Consider the following 18,284-nt stretch of genomic DNA (forward strand, 5'->3'; position numbering starts at 1 on the left):
CACCGTTTACAATGCCCATTGACAAATGACTGGATAAAGAAGATGTGGTCCCTACACGCAATGGAACTGACTCAGCCCTCAAAAAGAGTGAAATAACGCCATTTGCAGCCACATGGATGAACCTAGAGACTGACTGAGTGAAGAAAGTCAGCAGAGAAAGGCAATATCATGTGGCATCACTTATATGTAAAACTGAAAAAAAAAATTATACAAACGAATTTATTTACAAAACAGAAACAGACTCAGAGACTTAGAGAATGAGCTTTTGGTTACCTGGGGGTAAGGCTGGAAGGGAGGGACAGTTTGGGAGTTTGGGGTTGACATGCACACATTGCTATATTTAAAACAGGTAACCAAAAAGACCTACTGTATAGCACAGGGAACTCTGCTCAATATTATATAGCAACCTAAGTGGGAAAAGAATTTGAAAAAGAACAGAAAAAAACACAAAAACATAGAATATCTAAAAAACAAAGAATATTTAAATGGGCAGGACTCCACGGATGAGCCATACAATATATTCACACATACACAAATCACCTGGTGTAATTAATCGTCTTAACAACAAAGAAAGAGAGAAAAGTCATATAAGAATATTGATAAATGCAGAAAATTTTGATAAAATTCAACACCACTAATGATTAAAAAAAAAAACTCCTAGAAAACTAGAAAAGAAGAAAACTTCCTAAATCTGATCAAATCTATCTAGCAACCTAACTAATAACAAATAACCTAACTAATGGGGAACTGTTGAAAGCTTTCGCCCAAGAGTTAGACCTTTATCACTCCTGTGTGACTGGAGGGCCCAACCAGCAAGGCAGCAGGAGAAAGGGACAAAGGCAGAGAGGTGGGAAAGGAAGGAAGAGAATGTAGGCAATCCGAAAGAATCTGAGGCAGAATCTGAGAGTTCATAAATGAAGTTAGCGGGACCATGGTTATAGGATCCGTTTTAAAAAATCACCTGAATTCCCCTAAACCAGAAACAAACGGAAAATACAATTAAAATTACTACTTAAAACACCATCCAAAACATCAAATACCTAGGGCTAAATCTATCAAAAGATGTCAAAGACCCTTTAGCTAAAAATAGCAAAATGTTACCAAGACAAAAATTCAAAGGATGGCATCACCAACTCAATGGACATGAGTCTGAGTAAACTCCGGAAGTTGGTGATGGACAGGGAGGCCTAGCGTGCTGCAGTCCATGGGGCCACAAAGAGTCGGACATGACTGAGTGACTGAACTAAACTGCACTGGAACAGAGAGATATACCATCTTCATGGACTGGAACACCCATCATTATAAAGTTGCCAATTTTCCCCCAAGTTAAACAATAGATTCATCTCTTGTATGCATGCTAAGTCACTTCAGTCATGTCCAACACTTTGCGACCCTATAGATGTAGCCCAGCAGGCTCCTCTGTCCCTGGGATTCTCCAGACAAGAATATTGGAGTGGGTTGCCATGCCCTCCTCCAGGGGATCTTCCTGACCCAGGGATTGAACCCAAGTCTCTTACATCTCCTGCATTGGCAGACAGGTTCTTTACCACCAGCACCACCTAGGAAAACGAGATTCAACTCAATCCCAATCAAAATCCAAGTATGTGTGTGTGTGTGTGCACACAGGCATTTATAAGTTGATTCTAAAACATATATAGAAATACAAATAGCTTAAAGTAGTGAAGTCATCAGAGAAGGTGATGGGACCCCACTCCAGTACTCTTGACTGGAAAATCCCGTGGACAGAGGAGCCTGGTAGACTGTGGTCCATGGGGTCGCGAAGAGTCAGACACAACTGAGTGACTTCCCTTTCACTTTTCACTTTCATGCATTGGAGAAGGAAATGGCAACCCACTCTAGTGTTCTTGCCTGGAGAATCCCAGGGACGGGGGAGCCTGGTGGGCTGCTGTCTATGGGGTCGCACAGAGTCGGACACGACTGAAGTGACTTAGCAGTAGCAGTAGCAGTGAAGGCATTCTTGAGGAAGAAGCAATGGGATCTTGCTTCTCAAGATCAGGTTATAAAAAGACTATGCTTTCACCTTGGGTTCTCTGCCTCCCAGAAATCTCACCCTCAGGGAAGCCGGTCACCATGCTGTTAGGCAGCCTTGTGCAGAGGGGCACATGGTGAGGCTGCCACGCCAAATGAGTGAGCTTAGAAGTGGGACACCCCCAGCCACACCTTCAGATGAGACCACAGCCCTGGCCAACAGGGAGTGATCACGCTGGTTTACCTAACACAGAGGGGTTTCCCAGGACACAGGACTTTCAGTGCTAAATCCAGGATACTCTTGGGCCAACTGAGATGGTTTATCATCCTCCTGACAGCTCAGCTGCATCCTCATGACACACTTACAGCCAAAGGCACCAAAAAAAGCTGTATCCAAATTCCTGATATTTATTCTTTCCGGCTGCTGTTTTGCAAGATCTCAGTATGCAGCAACAGACGACTCAGACAGCACTGCGCATAAGGTGACGGTAAAATTGAGTGTGCACACATGAGCTTCCCGGCTGGCTCAGCTGCTGAAGAACCTGCCTGCAATGCAGGAGACGATGGTTCGATTTCTGGGTCAGGAAGATCCCCTGGAGAAGGGATAAGCTACCCACTCCAGTATTCTTGGGCTTCCCTGCTCAGATGGTAAAGAAGCCGCCTGCGATGCGGGAGACCTGGGTTCGATCAGTAGGTTGGGAAGATCCCCCGGAGAAGGGAACGGCAGCCCACTCCAGTACTCTTGCCTGGACAATTCCATGGACAGGGGGAGCCTGGCAGGCCCAGTCCATAGGATCACAAGGAGTCTGACACGACTGAGAGATTTTCACTCTCACTTTCACATATGCCCATGTGCCCAACTTCAGCGCTCGTCAGAGACATGCAGATAAAGATTACAACAAGCTATCACTACAGGCTCACCAAAACAGCTGAAATTTAAGAAGCTGGAAAACTGTCTGGTATTATCAACTAAAGCTAAATATATACACACATTCTATGTTCCAGCAATTCAACTCTTAGGTCTGTACCAACAGACTGCCTCGTCCAGGAGACGCATACAAGATGCTAACAGCTGGACAAGACCGTGGGGGTCAGTTCTCTGCCAGCAACAGAAACTTCTGTAGGCTATCATCCTACACTAAGAGAACAAACCAAAAGCTTATGGGATAAAAAAAAGAAACCACATTTGAGCTATTGATCAAGGGAGTCAGAAGCTGAGGTCCTCAGCCACCCTGACCGAGAAGGGATGAGAAACTTCTATTCTCCTAGGCCCCTGGCCCTGGCTGAGAACTGGGACGTTCTTTCAAAGTGTTTTCAACCCAGGGAAACTTCTATTCAAGTCTCTGGCTGAATCTAGGTTTATAAAAACGACAAAAACAGAGGAGCCCTGGTTGACCTGAAGGCTGTGCCTCCTGGGCCTCCCCCTACTTGCTGTGTTTCACCTGGTCAGACCCCAAGCGCCCCTGGTAAACCCAGGCACTTATCTGCCAAACCCAGGTGTCCTCTGGCTGGGTGTGCCCCCTTGCCCCCACCCCACCCCCCAGGCCCCCTCCACTCACCCCAGCTCTGGGCCTTGGACTATACCAGCCCATCATAGAGGGACAGTGCCTGCACGATGGACGGGTCTGCCTTGGATCCTTCCTGGAACTCCTGCAGCGTCAGCTTCCCATCGGCGTTCTGTAAGCAGAGAGGCAGGTAGAGGAGAGGGGGTGGCCAGCCTCCTAGGACAGGGGCCTCTGGCCCAGACCCTGAACACGCCCTCCCCAAGCCCAGCCCAGGGCTGGTCCCCAGAGCACTTCCAAAGTTAGGTCAGGTGGGAGGCAATGCCGTTCATTAGGTGGGAGGAGCTGGGCACAGACAGACCCGGGCACTTCCTGGCTGGCTCACCTTGGGTGGGTGACCCACCTCTCGGGGCTCCTGTTTTCGCGTCTGGGGAGTAGAGAGAACTGCCCAGCTTCTTCGGGGCACTGGGTGAGCCATCCTTCAGCTCAAGCTGTTGTAAAGCGCTTGGCCAACTGGCAGTGTACCTTAGGGCCATAGGTATCATCCTCGCTGCTGTTTGTCCCCACAAAGGGTGTTAATCTCACAAGGCTGAGGGCCTGATGCCTGTCTCTGGGGTCACCTTTGGAAGGGTGTTTAAGCCGTTCCTGGAGCAGCATACACCGGACCCCAGAGATCGGCAAGGAGGCTGGGTGGAACCCACATAAGAGGGCTTTGGTTGATCTCTTGTGGGAGGAAATGATTCGGGCCAGAATTCCTTCCTCTGGAGCATCTTTCAAGGAAACACATGAGAGCAAAAGAAAAAGGCCTTGGAGGCTACCCACCCCCACCCCCACCCCCACCACCACGTCCCACACCCGGAGAGGGACAGTGTGATGAGGGTTCCACAGACTCAGCAGGCAGACTTCGAGGGGTGCCCACTGCGGGTCCCACTCACGCTACACGGGTGCTTGATCTAAGAAGAGGGGCTGGTCTTATCACCATTTTACTGGTGAGGATGCTAAAGGTCAGTCACCTGCCCAGGGTCCCCTGGCTGCTAACTGGGGAAGCCAGGTTTGCACCCAATCTGACCCCAGTGTACGCTTTGCTTCCCAAAATAAGGGAGGTGTGACTGGGGGCAGAGGAGGGGGATTTAACACCTTGCTATTCAACCTTGCTGTTGAATAGCACTGAAACTCTGCAAGAAACTAGGATTCTCACCCCACACTCTGTGGACGCGTCTTTTGATTGTCCCCAGGAGCCCAGCGCCGACTGAGCCTCCGTGTCTGAGCCTCTCTGACATGAGCTGATCTCACTTTTTTAATTAAGGAAGTCAGGCCTCAGGCTCAAAGCTTTCAGGACAAGCACCTGCACCCAACCAGGATGTAATAACAAGTCCAAGGTCACTCTCATTCGTATTCTTTTTTGAAGGTAAGCAATACTGGGTTTCCGTACCACCCTGCTATCCAATTACAATTTAAAAACAATGCTATTTCCACTTTTAAGACTTTGGTATAAAGAAGGGTTTCTTATATGATATTGTTTATATGCAGAAGCTTTAAAAATTGATACAGATGAACTTATTTACAAAACAGAAACAGACTCACAGACTTAGAGAACGAATTTATGGTTACCAGCAGGGGAAGGGTCGGGGGAGCGATACATTGGAAGTTTGGAATTGACACATATACACTGCTGGATTTAAAATGGAAAACCAACAAGGACCTGCTGTATAGCTCAGGGGACTCTGCTCAATGTCATGTGGCAGCCTGGGTGGGAGGGGAGTTTGGGGGAATCTGGACATGTTATCTGTATGGCTGAGTCCCTTTGCTGTCTACCTGAAACCATCACAGCATTGTTTGTCAATTGGCTATATCCCAACCCAGAATAAAAAGTTTAAAAAAAAAATGATAAGAATGAACTTATTTACAAAACAGACTCACAGACTGAGAGAATGAATTTATTCCCCCGGTTACCAGCGGGGGTGGGGGGGTAGGGGGAGGGCTAGACTGGGAGTTTGAGATTGCCAAGGACACACTGCTATATTTAAAATAGATAATCAACAAGGGCCTACTGTAAAAAATAATAATAAAAATAACAAACTCATTTTAAAAAGAAGAGTTTCTTAAACTGGGGTCTGTGGACAGAATTCAGCAGGTCTGTGAACTAAAATGGGAAAAAATGAGGTCGTCCTTTTTGCTAACTTCTAACTGAAATTGAGCCCTCCCTTCCATCATGAATCTAGGTGATGATCCCCCATGGGACCGGAAGTACCTGTGACTTTGTCAACCGTGGGGATCTCGGCATTTTCATGACACATCACGGCTGCTATAGGACCACTGGTACATATCGCCCCACTTGGTATTATGGGATGCTTAAACCCACCTCTATATCTTATTATCCAATGGATTCATAAAGAAGCTCACATCACAAATTCTTTTCCAAAATAGGTCTTGCCAGCTGTATTCCAAATAGCTCCCTTCTTAACTCTGTGGATTTTATCTAATGCACTTAAAAATCATTATTCTGAGGAGTCCACATCCAACTTGTCCAGAATGCCAACATCTCTGGTCCATGGCAAAAAATTTATAAGGTTGAGAATCTTAGTGGATCAAAGAGAAAGAGCTGGACAAATTTATTTAAAACCCTTGCTGTTCAAAGGGGGTGGCTGCCAGCCAGACCAGTGGACATCACAGCAGTCATGATGCCTACCTGGAGTCGGACCCCTAAGTGGTCAGTGGAGCCTATGCAAGGGGGTCTCACCTTGTCCATCATAGCGAAGATCCGGTCCACCCTCTTCTCCGGGGTATTCTCCTCCTCAGGGAGCTCCACGGTGTTTCCCTGCCAGGGACAGATGAGGTATGGACTGGCCCCTGCCACACCTGACTTGGGGCCCTTTGCACAAAAATACACCCTCTCCCCCACCCCAGGACCTCCCACATGGTGCAGTGGTTAAGACCCCACACTTCCAATGCAGAGGGTGAGGGTTCAATCCCTAGTCAGGGAACTAAGACCCCACATGACCTGGGGCATAGCCAAAAAAAACATGCCCCCCCAGACCGGGGCAGTTCCAGATGAGGCCTGCCTCTCCCTCCCTCCAACTCCCTACAATGCCCCCACCATCTGTAATTCTGCTCCAGAGCATCCCATCCACCCCAGCCATCTGCACAGAGCAACCCTGGGCAGTGACCCTCATCTGGCCATCTCTTACCCCTGGCAGGAGAGCTGCCCCAGGGGGTGCTTCCTCTGGGCCAGGCCCAGCCACTAAACATCATGTCCCTACGGCCTCCCCCGACCCCAGGCAGTGACCCTCATCTGGCTATCTCTTACCCCTGGCAGGAGAGCTGCCTCAGGGGGTGCTTCCTCTGGGCCAGGCCCAGCCACTAAACATCATGTCCCTACGGCCTCCCCCGACCCCATAAGACCCAAGTTTCTCACCACCATCTGGTAAATGGCGTCCACAATGTCCAGCATCTCGTTCCTGGTGATGTAGCCGTCGTTGTCCAAGTCGTAGAGCTTGAAGGCCCCTGCAATCAGCCAGCCAGGACGGAATCACCCCTGGCCCGGGGCAGGGGAGCCGTCCCACCCTGCATCTCAGCATGCAGTCCGGCCACGAGCCCCATCACTCATCCAGTCAATGAATATCTGTTGTTGTCTATTTGCTTAGCCGTCTCTGACTCTGTGCGACCCCACGGACTGTAGCCCACCAGGCTCCTCCGCCCATGCGATTTCCCAGACAAGAATACTGGAGTGGGTTGCCATTTCCTACTCCAGGGGCTCTTCCCCACCCAGGGATCAATCTCACATCTCCTGCATTAGCAGGCGGATGCTTTACCGCTGAGCCACCTGGGAAGCCCAATGAATATTTGCATCAACACAGATGGGAGGAGACAGACACACACTCATAAAAGGGACACAGGTACCATTTCAACTAGAGGTCTGCAAGAGCCGAGGCCCCAGCAGGATCTCCCAAGCCACCGCTCTCCCTCCCCACCCACCAGCCTCTGCCTGTTCTCAGTCACTCCCTCTCCACACTGATGCTGTATCCAGCTAGGGTCACCTTAGAAAATAAAATCACATGCCTGGGAAAGGGGGAGGAGCTTCTACATAAATAAAATCCTCTTTCATTCCTAAAAGAAACCACTGCATTTTCTTGGTGCCAATGTAAAGCAGTGAAGATGTCTCAGTGAGAAGTGGTGTTGTTCAGTCGCTCAGCTGTATCCAACTCTTTGTGACCTCATGGACTGCAGCATGCCAGGCTTCTCTGTCCTTCACCATCTCCTGGAGCTTGCTCAAACTCATGTCCATTGAGTCAGTGATGCCATCCAACCATCTCATCTTCTGTCATCCCCTTCCCCTCCTGCCCTCAATCTTTCCCAGCATCAGGGTCATTTCTGATGAGTCGAGTCTTCACATTAGGTGGCCAAAGTATTGGAGCTTCAGCTTTAGCGTCAGTCTTTCCAATGAATATTCAGGACTGATTTCCTTTAGGATGTACTGGCTGGATCTCCTTGTGGTCCCAGGGACTCTCAAGAGTCTTCTCCAACACCACAGTTCAAAAGCATCAGTTCTTCAGCACTCAGCCTTCTTTATGATCTCTCACATCCATACATGACTACTGGAAAAATCGTAGCTTTGACTAGACAGACCTTTGTTGGTAAAGTAATGCCTCTACTTTTTTTAATATGCTGTCTAAGTTTGTCATAGTTTTTCTTCCAAAGAGCAAGCGTCTTTTAGTTTCATGGCTGCAGTGATTTTGGAGCCCGAGAAAATAAATTCTGACACTGTTTCATTGTTTCCCCATCTATTTTCCATGAAGTGATGGGAGCTGATGCCATGATCTTAGTTTTTTGAATGTTGAGTTTTAAGCCAGCTTTTTCACTTTCCTTTTTCACTTTCATCAAGAGGTTCTTTAGTTCCTCTTCATAACGGTGGTACCATAAGGGTGGTGTCATCTGCATATCTGAGGTTATTGATATTTCTGCCAGCAGTCTTGATTCCAGCCTGTGCTTCATCCAGCCCAGCATTTCTCATGATGTACTCTGCATAAAAGTTAAATAAGCAGGGTGACAATAGACAGCCTTAACATAGTCCTTTCCCAATTTGGAACCAGTCTGTTGTTCCATGTCCAGTTCTAACTGTTGCTTCTTAACCTGCATACAGGTTTCTCAGAAGGCAGGCAAGGTGGTCTGGTATTTCCATCTCTTTAAGAATTTTCCACAGTTTGTTGTGATCCACATAGTCAAAGGCCTTCGTGTAGTCAATGAAGCAGAAGTGGATGTTTTCCTGGAACTCTCTTGTTTTTTTCTATGATCCAACGGATATTGGCAATTTGATCTCCGGTTCCTCTGCCTTTTCTAAATCCAGTTTGAACATCTGGAAGTTCTTGGTTCACGTACTGTTGAAGCCTGGCTTGGAGAAAGCGTGTGAGATGAGTGCAATTGTGCGATAGTTTGAACATTCTTTGGCATTGCCTTTCTTTGGGATTGGAATGAACACTGACCTTTTCCAGTCCTGTGGCCACTGCTGCGTTTTCCAAATGTGCTGGCATATTGAGAGCAGCACTTTCACAACATCATCTTTTAGGATTTGAAACAACTCAGCCGGAATTCCATCACCTCCACTAGCTTTGTTCATAGTGATGCTTCCTAAGGCCCACTTGACTTCACACTCCAGGATGTCTGGTTCTAGGTGAGTGATCACACCATCGTGGTTATGTGGGTCATGAAGACCTTTTTTGTACAGTTCTTCTGTGTATTCTTGCCACCTCTTCTTAATATCTTCTGCTTCTGTTAGGTCCAAACCATTTCTGTCCTTTATTGTGCCCATCTTTGCATGAAATGTTCCCCTGGTATCTCTAATTTTCTTGAAGAGCTCTCTAGTCTTTCCTGTTCTATTGTTTTCCTCTATTTCTTTGCATCAATCACTGAGGAAGGCTTTCTTATCTCTCCTTGCTATTCTTTGGATCTCTGCATTCATGGAGAAGTGAGTTCTAGCCCACGGTCTTTGTCTTCTCTCCAGATTCCCTCACTCTCCCCTCTGAACCCTTCTCTTGACCCTCTCGAGGGCCTCGCACATGCTGTTCCCCTGCCACGAGCCCTCTTCCCTCCTCCCTCTCCCAGCCAGCTTCCCTCTTCCCAGCTCAGCTCCCAACACACAACAGGGTCAGTTCCTGTCCAGTCAGCTCACATCTTGCACTTCCTGCCTTGGCTGCAGTTTTCTGGGACCTTATGGACAATGCCCCCGTGCTAGACTGACAGCCGCGAAGGCAGGTGCCTATTTATCTGATGCTCCAGTGGGTCCCGGTCTCTGTCCAGTACTGACATGTTGCCATGTTTGGTCAGTATCCGTTGGCTGAACCAGGACATACGTAAGTGAATGAATTAGATCAGTCATCACAACAGCCTCCAAAGCGGTGGGTCCAGCCCTGGAAGTGGAGCTCTTAGCTCCACGCTGTCTTGCCCGAGGTCCCATGTCTGTGTGTGTTAACCACTCAGTCGTGTCCATCTCTTTGTGACCCCATGGACTGTAGCCTGCCAGGCTTCTCTGTCCATGGAATTCTCCAGGCAAGAACATTGGAGTGAGTTGCCATTTCCTCCTCCAGGGGGCCTTCCCAACCCAGAGATCACACCCGGGTCAGGTTGCAGGCAGATGCCTTTACCACTGAGCCTCCTATGTCTGCACCTGCTCAAATGTCCCTCTGCTCCTGCCCCATCTGTCCACCCGCTTAAAGAAGCCATGTTCCTCCTGCCTGGGCACCCCTGGGAAACCGCCTCTGACCTGGAAGGACAGGACATCGGTGCCACTGTCAGCCCCGGGCAGACGGCCTGGGCCCGATGTTTGGCCTCCCTCCAGCCTGGGACCGCCAGGGAGCAGGACTTACACCGCAGCTTCTCATCCAGGGTTCCCCTTGAGGTCACCGACAGTGCCTGGATGAACTCAGAGAACTCAATCCGCCCGTCCTGCGGGAGAGAGAAAGGCGGGCGTGGCCTCGGTTAATGCTGGTCAGGCCCCTTCTCCGACGGATGGTGACGGACGGACGGCAGCAGGTACCAGACCCCCAAGAGCAGAGCACGGGAGGGAAGGGATGAGGTTCAGAGAAGATGGGGGAGGGGAGGACTAGAAATGGGACAGGCCAGTAGGAGGGACAGCGACAGGGAGAGCCAGGGGGAGGGCCTGACCCCACAGCTGGTGGAAGGAACAGCCAGCGGCTCCATCAGCACAGCACAGGGGCCGCCAGAACCCCCTTCTCCTCAGCCTAGAACCACAGGCTCAGAGGTTTGAGGAGCAGGCGGGGCTCTGGACTGTTCGATCCTATTTGGTTTACAGCTGAGGACACTGAGACCCCGGAGAGGCCACTGGAGCTCTTCCCAGGGCCAGGCAGCCTGCGGAGAAAGCCAGGGTATGAAAGAGCAGAAACAAGCCTGAGTACCCGACAGTGTGGAGCGTGGAAACAAGTGACAGCACATCCACCACAAACACGGGGGAAGCCAGGAAATATGCCGGCGTGGGATGGAGTCCGGAGGACTGCAGATGCCCCAACGGTAGGTATATGCCGACTGTCCGGGTGGCCATCGCCTGGGGCACAGGGGTGGACGCACTACAACGCGAATGAGCCTTGAAAACGTCATGCTCAGTGAAAGAAGCCAGGCACAAAGGATCTCATAGTATATGACTGTCGGTTTCCTCATCTGCTAAACGGGGGTAATTAAAAGGCATCCTTTTCTGGTAGTCGGCTGTAAGGTCTCGGTAAAAACAATGCTCGTAAGGGTTCAGTAAGTGTGTGTTACGATTACAAATCCTATTATCATCCCTGGAGGCATTTGTATTTTGTCCTTGTAAGAAAAGGGTCAAAGCAGATGTATATGCATGCATGTGTGTATACACGCATGTCTGTGTGGATGGTATGTGTGTGCGTACGTGGATCTCTGCAGGTGCCTTGTGCACACTGGAGCTCATGCAGCGTACACACGCGCAGGCATTTGTGTGCAATACGAGTGCACGTGTTCGTGTGTGTGTGCATGCACGTGTGTGCATCTGTGTGTATGTGTTTCTTCTCCGAAGGGAACATCGGTGGGTGAGCGTGGATGTGGAGACGCCTCAGGAAGGAGGGGACTGTGGGCTGGTTGTGGAGGATGGAGGGGACTCTGGGCTGGTTTGGGGGGTGGGTGGGAGGGGACTCCGGGCTGGTGCAGGACCCATCAATCCCCAGCTCACCTTGTTCTCATCAAAGACATTGAAAACAAACGTGGCGAACTTGGTGGGGTCCCCAAATGGGAAGAACTGCTTGTAGATCTTCTGGAAGCCTGCTGCATCCAGCTGCCCACTGGGGCAGTCCTTGATGAAGCCCTTGTACCTGGAGGTAGAGGCCAGGCGAGAGACGGTGAAGGAGACTCCAGCATCACCACCTGCTGGGAGCTCCTGCCCAGCGCCCCAGAAGCCGGAGGGCCTGTTCTGGGAAACTGCGTCACATGGGGTCGTGAGCACAGACCTGGACATCATAGGCCTGGGGTCATCCCACCCCTGCCTCTCGTTAGCTGTGTGACTGGCAAAAGGTGGCCATACCTCTCTGAGCCTCATCTCTCCCAGTGGGTAGGAGTCACATGGCCACTCAGCCCCCCGCTCCACACAGGCGCCTAACACAAAACTCATACAAACAACCTCCTCGAAGCCTCACTCTTGCGCAAGGCACTCCCGCCTCCCCCACCTTCTCCACTGAGCCCCTCCTAGAGCAGGGCAGGCTGGTGGCGCTGGTGGGCAGAGCCACCATCTGGGGCCTAGCAGCTGGCTCCTCCCACATGCCTGCACCCCCTCCTGTGTGCACACACCCGCTTCCCTGCCTCTGTTCCCAGGGAACTGGGTAAGCAATGCAGGAGGAGCCCAGCAATCTCCCAGGGCACCTCGGGGGGTCCCAACTGGACCTGTCCACCCTGCATTCCCAGGGCCCAGCACGGGACCCTCCAGACAGCCGGCCAGCTGATGGCAACATGGCTTCACAGCCCTCATCCTGGGTCTGCCATTTGTGGGCTGTGCGTCCTCGGGCAAGCGGCTTCACCTCCCTGAGCCTGACTCGTCTCCTCTACGAACAGGGACAGCTGTCACATCCGTCATGCAGGGACTGTGCGAGATGCTGACAGCATCCTTGGCACAGGGCTGGACATAAAAAATAATCGATGGCAGGATCTTTAGTATCATGACCTCAGTGCTCTTTTAAATCAGTTCACCAGCTGGCTCCTGCATGGAGCTTGGCAACTCCAGCCAGGACATACCCTCCTCTGAGAAGGATTCCCAGCACAAATGGGGGTAGAGAGACGGATCAGCTTTTATCGGCTACCAGCTGTTACCTCCACTCAGCCACTGTCTGCTGGGAGCTTTGCAAACCTGATTCTCTTGGGACACCCAAACAGGCCCATGAGCAAAGTATTAGGAGGATGGCCCTCCCACCATTTCTTTTTTATGGTGTGGCATGTGGTATTTCAGTTCCCCGACCAGGGACTGAATCCCAGCCCTTGGCAGTGAAAGTGCAGAGTCCTAACCCCTGGACTGCCAAGGAGTTCCCAAGGCCATTTTAAAGATGAGGAAACTGAGGCTCCATCATGGAGAGATTTGCAAGACCTCGCAGCCTAGACTGGAGCTGAGGCAGGGTATGAAGTATCCACTGAGAGGGTCAGATGCTCAGAGACACCAGCCCTGAAGATGTCCCCAGCTGCCCCACACTGCTCCAGTCTACTGGGGCCACTCTCCGATCAGGTCCTGGGAAAGTTACTGGAGATGCGTGACTGGGGGCCGACCGGGAACCTGTGGGGAAGCCACAGTGCCCCGACCCTTGGAGAACAATCTGAGGGGCTTGGGCTGGGGGAAGGGACGTGCAAGGCACAGGGAGGAGGGGGCCTTGGCAATCGTGAAAGTGTTAGTCGTTCGGGTGTGTCTGACTCTTTGGGACCCCATGGACCGTAGCCCGCCAGGCTCCTCTGTCCATGGGGTTCTCCAGGCAAGAGTACTGGAGTGGGTAGCCATTCCCTTCTTCAGGGGCTCTTCCCCACCCAGTGACCAAACCTGGGTCTCCTGCATTGCAGGCAGATTCCTTACCATCTGAGCCACCAGGGAAGCCTGGGACCTAAGTGATTGAGGTCAGACATCAGAAAGAAAGCAAGACAAGACTCTTGCAAACATGTCAGCGTTCCTTCAAGGGTGAAGGAGAGGCCGGGAGGAAGCCAGGAGATGGAGCAGGGCTCTGGGTCTGGCTAGTGTGAGTTCTCATCATAGGCAGTGCCCATCACAAGCAAGGGGTCATAAAGGAGGTTGGGCCTCCATGTGCCCTCCCACCCACCCCCTGGGGCACCTTGAGGGGCCAGAGGCCCAGGGAGGCGGTACAGGCTCAGTTGCCCCGTCTCACTACCTTTGACAACAGCCCCATGCTGGGCGCTAGCCTAAGCCTTCGTGGACAGTTCCTCCTGCAGTCGCCCCTCAGCCCCGCTCAGTGGGTTCAGTGACCCCACTTCACAGATGAAGGCACTGAGGCCAGGGCCCCTCCCACAGCAGGGACCAGGAAAGGGCCAGTCCCCCCGACAAAGTATCCTTCCCAGGTGTGTGTTCCAGGCAGAAATCTCCATGCCTGGGCCAGGATGGAGAGCTAGGGAGGAGCATTTCAGAGCTGAGGCCTGGTCTGTGACCCTCAGCTCTGGGCCAGGATGGGTCCCTGGGCACAAGGAGGGGGCAGGCCTGGCGCCAGGACGTGATGACCCACGTGGGGCACAGCAGGCCCTGGAGACCCAGATGGGGGCCACACTTCCCCTGGTGTCCCCCAGCACCTCCCATTTCCCCCCAGGGGGCTGTGTGTTACTCGAGTGATTCTAAACAATTATTAAAAACAACAGAGAGAGACCCGAAGGTGCCCAAAGCCTTCTCCTGGCCCGGTCCCTGGGGCTGCCTGGCCCCTGGGAGGGGAAGCCAGGGCAGTGGGCGGGGAGCTGGCAGTGCTACGTGAGCCTGCAGGGGGCGCTGGCAGTGGGGGCCCTGCAGCTTTCCCGGGGGGTACAGGGAGGCTGGCCTCAGTGGGAAACCTTGGGCTTGGGGGTGGGTGTCTTGTTTCCCTGGCAGAGACTGTCCCTGTCCCTGCGGGGCCCAGCCCCCTTGGTGCCATCAGCAGCAGCCCCACCCCGGCCCAATGGCCCAGCCTCCCCTGCCCACTGTCCCCCGCCAGGCCCATATTCCACATCCTGCGGCACTTTCCAGAATTGGCCATGCCAGCCACCCTCCCAGCCTTCGGACCTGCGGGTCCCTGGGCCTGAAAAAAACACCTTCTTCTCCTCCTCTTCGCCTGGCTAACGCACTTATCCACCAGGTCCCAGCTTCCTTCCAGAAGTCTGCCCGGGCCCCCCCAGGGGCCGCACTGCTCATCTGCTCCCCTAGCCCTAGAAAGACCCCAGGGCAGCAGGAACCACACTGTACCACGCATACCTTCAGGCTGTGTCCCCCATCCGACTGCGAACTCCCTGACGCCACGGTGCCCACGTGCCTGGCCCAGGGCCTGCACGTAACGGGGGCTCACAGCCCCCTGGGGGGAAATGGGAGGCGCTGGGGGACACTAGGGGAAGTGTGGCCCCCATCTGGGTCTCCAGGGCCTGCTGTGCCCCATGTGGGTCATCACGTCCTGGCGCCAGGCCTGCCCCCTCCTCGTGCCCCGTCCACTGAGCTCAATGAATGAGCTGGATGAATGAATGAATGAATAAACACAAATAAAATAAATAAAAAGAGCCGAGGTGTCACGGGCATTCTTCCAGAGCCCTGGAGACCCTGGTCAGAATCTGAGAACTCCAGGCAGATGGTTAGAGAACTACGGGTACGCTCCCACCCTGCCATGGATCGATGGGAAACTGGGGGCCCAGAGAGGGAGAGAGACTGGCCCAAGGCCACACAGCAGACACAGGGCTCAGTCCCGGGACTCCTGCCTCCCAGGCTCGCTCTTCATCCGCCTCTCCTGTGAGCCAAGCTGCAGGTAAAGGCAAGTGCTTGCTCTCCAAACACTGTAACCCCGTCATCAGAAGATGGGGGCACCCTGTCTCGCTGAAGAAGAGAGGAGTCTGGGCCCAGATGCTCCAGTGGCCCCTAGGGCCCTGAATTTGCTCTTCAAGCCCTCATGGCTCTGAGATCAGGACTTCCTGCCAAGGTCCGGTTCTGAGGTGCAGCTCAGCACCCCTGGCTGGCAGAGCCGGGACACACACCCCAGGCACACACCCCCTCCCCACAGCGGGCACGCAAGGGAGCTGCTGCTTAATAACCGAGTTCCTGCCCAGGAATTCCATCCCAGGATAACAAGAGACGTACGTGACTGCGCCCCCATCCTCGGCCCTGGCTCAGGTTCCAACAGGCCCAGGGCTTCCTCCCTCTCTCCCCACCACCCCTCTCTCTCTGCTTCAGACATACAGCTGCCTGGAAACCTGCTCCAGAGTCCGCCCTGTGCTCCAGTCCTGGCTCATCATGTCTCACTGTAAGAGGGGCCCGAGGAAGGCCCTTTCCCGCAAGCTCCCACAGTTTCTCTGCTGGTAAAATAAATGGCTTAGACTAGATCAGGGTTTTCCACCAACACTATTGACATCTGGAGTCAGACGATTCTTGGTCGTGGGGGCCTGTCCAAAGAGATAGAATATTTGATGGCCTCCCTGGCCTCTCCCTGCTAGATACCAGAAGCATCCCCACCCCAAGTTATGACAACCCAAGGTGTCTCCAGACAATGCCAACATCTCCCCTGGGGCAGAGCTACTTCAGTGGACGACCAGAGGACTAGAAGGTCTCCGGGGAGCCCCACAGAGCAGAGAGAGGGTCTTCCCCAGTGTCTGCCTTCCAGTGGTCCAGGATTCCTAACAACAGGGACCTGGGCTCCCCAGGTGGCTCAGCAGTAAAAGAATCCACCTGCAATGCAGGAACCACAGGAGATGCAGGTTTGATCCCTGAGTCGGGAAGATCTCTTGGAGGAGGGCATGACAACCCACTCCAGTATTCTTCTATGGGGAGTTCCATGGAAAGAGGAGCCTGGCGGGTTACAGTCCATAGGGTGGCAAAGAGTCGGACATGACTGAAGTGACTTAGCACGCATGCATAGACATGAGGCTATGTGATTTCCAGGCACCATTTCACCAAATTGTCCCAACAAACCCAGGAAGTGGGGATTATTACACCCATTGTACAGATGGGGAAACTGAGGCTGGGAGCTGTTATATCTCCTCTTGGCTCAGGGCCGCCACATGGCATTTCTTCAGCCCAGCACACTCCTTGCCTCCTCCTTCCCCCTTTTGTTCTTAGCTTCAGTGCTTCCTAGAGAAGCCCTCTCTGCCCACCCCAGACAGAGCCAGGCTCCAGCACACACACTCACAGCACCCTGTCCCTGGCCTGGGCCTCGCAATGGTGCCCGTAGCCTCTGTGAAGACAGGCCAGTGAGTGCATTGCAGAGTCTACTGAGGCAGGAACCTCACATCTTCCAGTTCACCCTGAATCTGCAGGTTGTTCTGACACACAGCAAAACAATGAATAGAGCGCTATGTCCTACTCTTGCGATCCCACAAACTGCAGCCCGATAGGGCCCATGGGCTTCTCCAGGCAAGAATACTGGAGTGGGTTGCCGTCTCCTTCTCCAGGGGATCTTTCCAACCCAGAACTGAACCCAGGTCTTCCATGTTGCAGGCAGATGCTTTACCGACTCAGCTACACAGGAAGCCCAAGACACACAGCAGGGGCTCTGTAAATGCCTAGCGAGTCGCACAGTGGGCAAACGGGGGCCCCGAGGTGGAGCCCCACCACCACCTCTGTGTGTGCCAGTCACCAGCCGTGGCCCAAAACCTCCACGGCCTATTTTCCTGGGCGCCTTCTGCCTGGTTCCAGCCCAATGGTGGAAGCGACAGAAGTCCTGGCGTGGATGCTGGTGAAGGTCAGGTCGGGGGAGGGGGGAGGCACGAAGCGTCCTCACACAATCTTGTCTCAGAGCAGGGGTCTTAACTCTTTAGGAATCGGAGGAGAAGCCATGGAATCAAATCCGGGACACAGCCCTGCCCTGGAGCTCCGCACACGTGGTTTCCAGCCACCAGAGCACAGGCGTCTGACGAGGCTGACTGTACCTGAGAGTCAGCTCTCCATGACAGGGTGGAGATGAGCGAAGAAAAGCCTAGATTCGACAACTGCCTTCTGACGCCTCTTTAAGAGGGAAAGGGAAGGAAGAGAAATCTGTCATTTCATAAAAACACTGCAGGCTGAATGCCACTTACAAAACACTCCTTCCTGTATGCCTCCCACCGTGGCACCAGCCTGTGTCTGCCCCCCCACTGCGCCAGCCTGGGTCCCCTGGGAGACTCCAGCGCCTCGTCTCCCCCAGTCCCTACTGCCCCTGGCGCTGGGAAGGTGCTTGGCACAGATTAGGTGCTCAGTAAAGAGTTATTGAATGAATGGACCAACAAATGAATGAATGAATGAGGGAGTGAAGGAAAGGGGGAGTGGGTGAATGACTGAAGGAACAAGGGAGTAAGTGAATGAACGTGAGCCAATAAATGCGAGTAGGGCATGAATGAGTGAATGAGGAAGTGAGCAAATGAACGAAGGTATAAGGGAGTGAATGAGGGCATGAATGAATGAATGAGTGAGTGCAGGATGAGCGAGCGGGTGAATGAATGTGAATAAGGGAGTGAGTGGATGAAAGTGAGCCAACGAATGAGAGTAGGGAATGAATGAGTGAATGAGGGCATGACCAAATGAATGAATGAATGGGTGAATGAAGGAGTGAAGGAGCAATGAGAATGAATTAATGAATGAGTGAGTGGGTGGAGGAA

The 18,284-nt window shown here is 52.6% G+C and overlaps 1 protein-coding gene across 1 annotated transcript in view; it reads right to left on the minus strand.

Moving 5' to 3' along the window:
* NCS1 (neuronal calcium sensor 1) overlaps window positions 1–18,284 on the minus strand; it is a 53,138-nt gene that overhangs the window by 4,725 nt on the left and 30,129 nt on the right. Inside the window, exons 3-7 of the mRNA XM_068979063.1 lie at window positions 11,686–11,824; window positions 10,352–10,430; window positions 6,907–6,995; window positions 6,232–6,309; window positions 3,549–3,666 (exon numbers count right to left, since the gene is read on the minus strand). Coding sequence (XP_068835164.1) covers window positions 3,568–3,666; window positions 6,232–6,309; window positions 6,907–6,995; window positions 10,352–10,430; window positions 11,686–11,824 — 484 coding nt within the window. The 3' untranslated portion in view covers window positions 3,549–3,567. The remainder of the gene's footprint in view (window positions 1–3,548; window positions 3,667–6,231; window positions 6,310–6,906; window positions 6,996–10,351; window positions 10,431–11,685; window positions 11,825–18,284) is intronic.

Source organism: Capricornis sumatraensis, chromosome 1 (genome assembly GCF_032405125.1).
Source record: "Capricornis sumatraensis isolate serow.1 chromosome 1, serow.2, whole genome shotgun sequence".
Classification (NCBI taxonomy): Eukaryota; Metazoa; Chordata; class Mammalia; order Artiodactyla; family Bovidae; genus Capricornis; species Capricornis sumatraensis.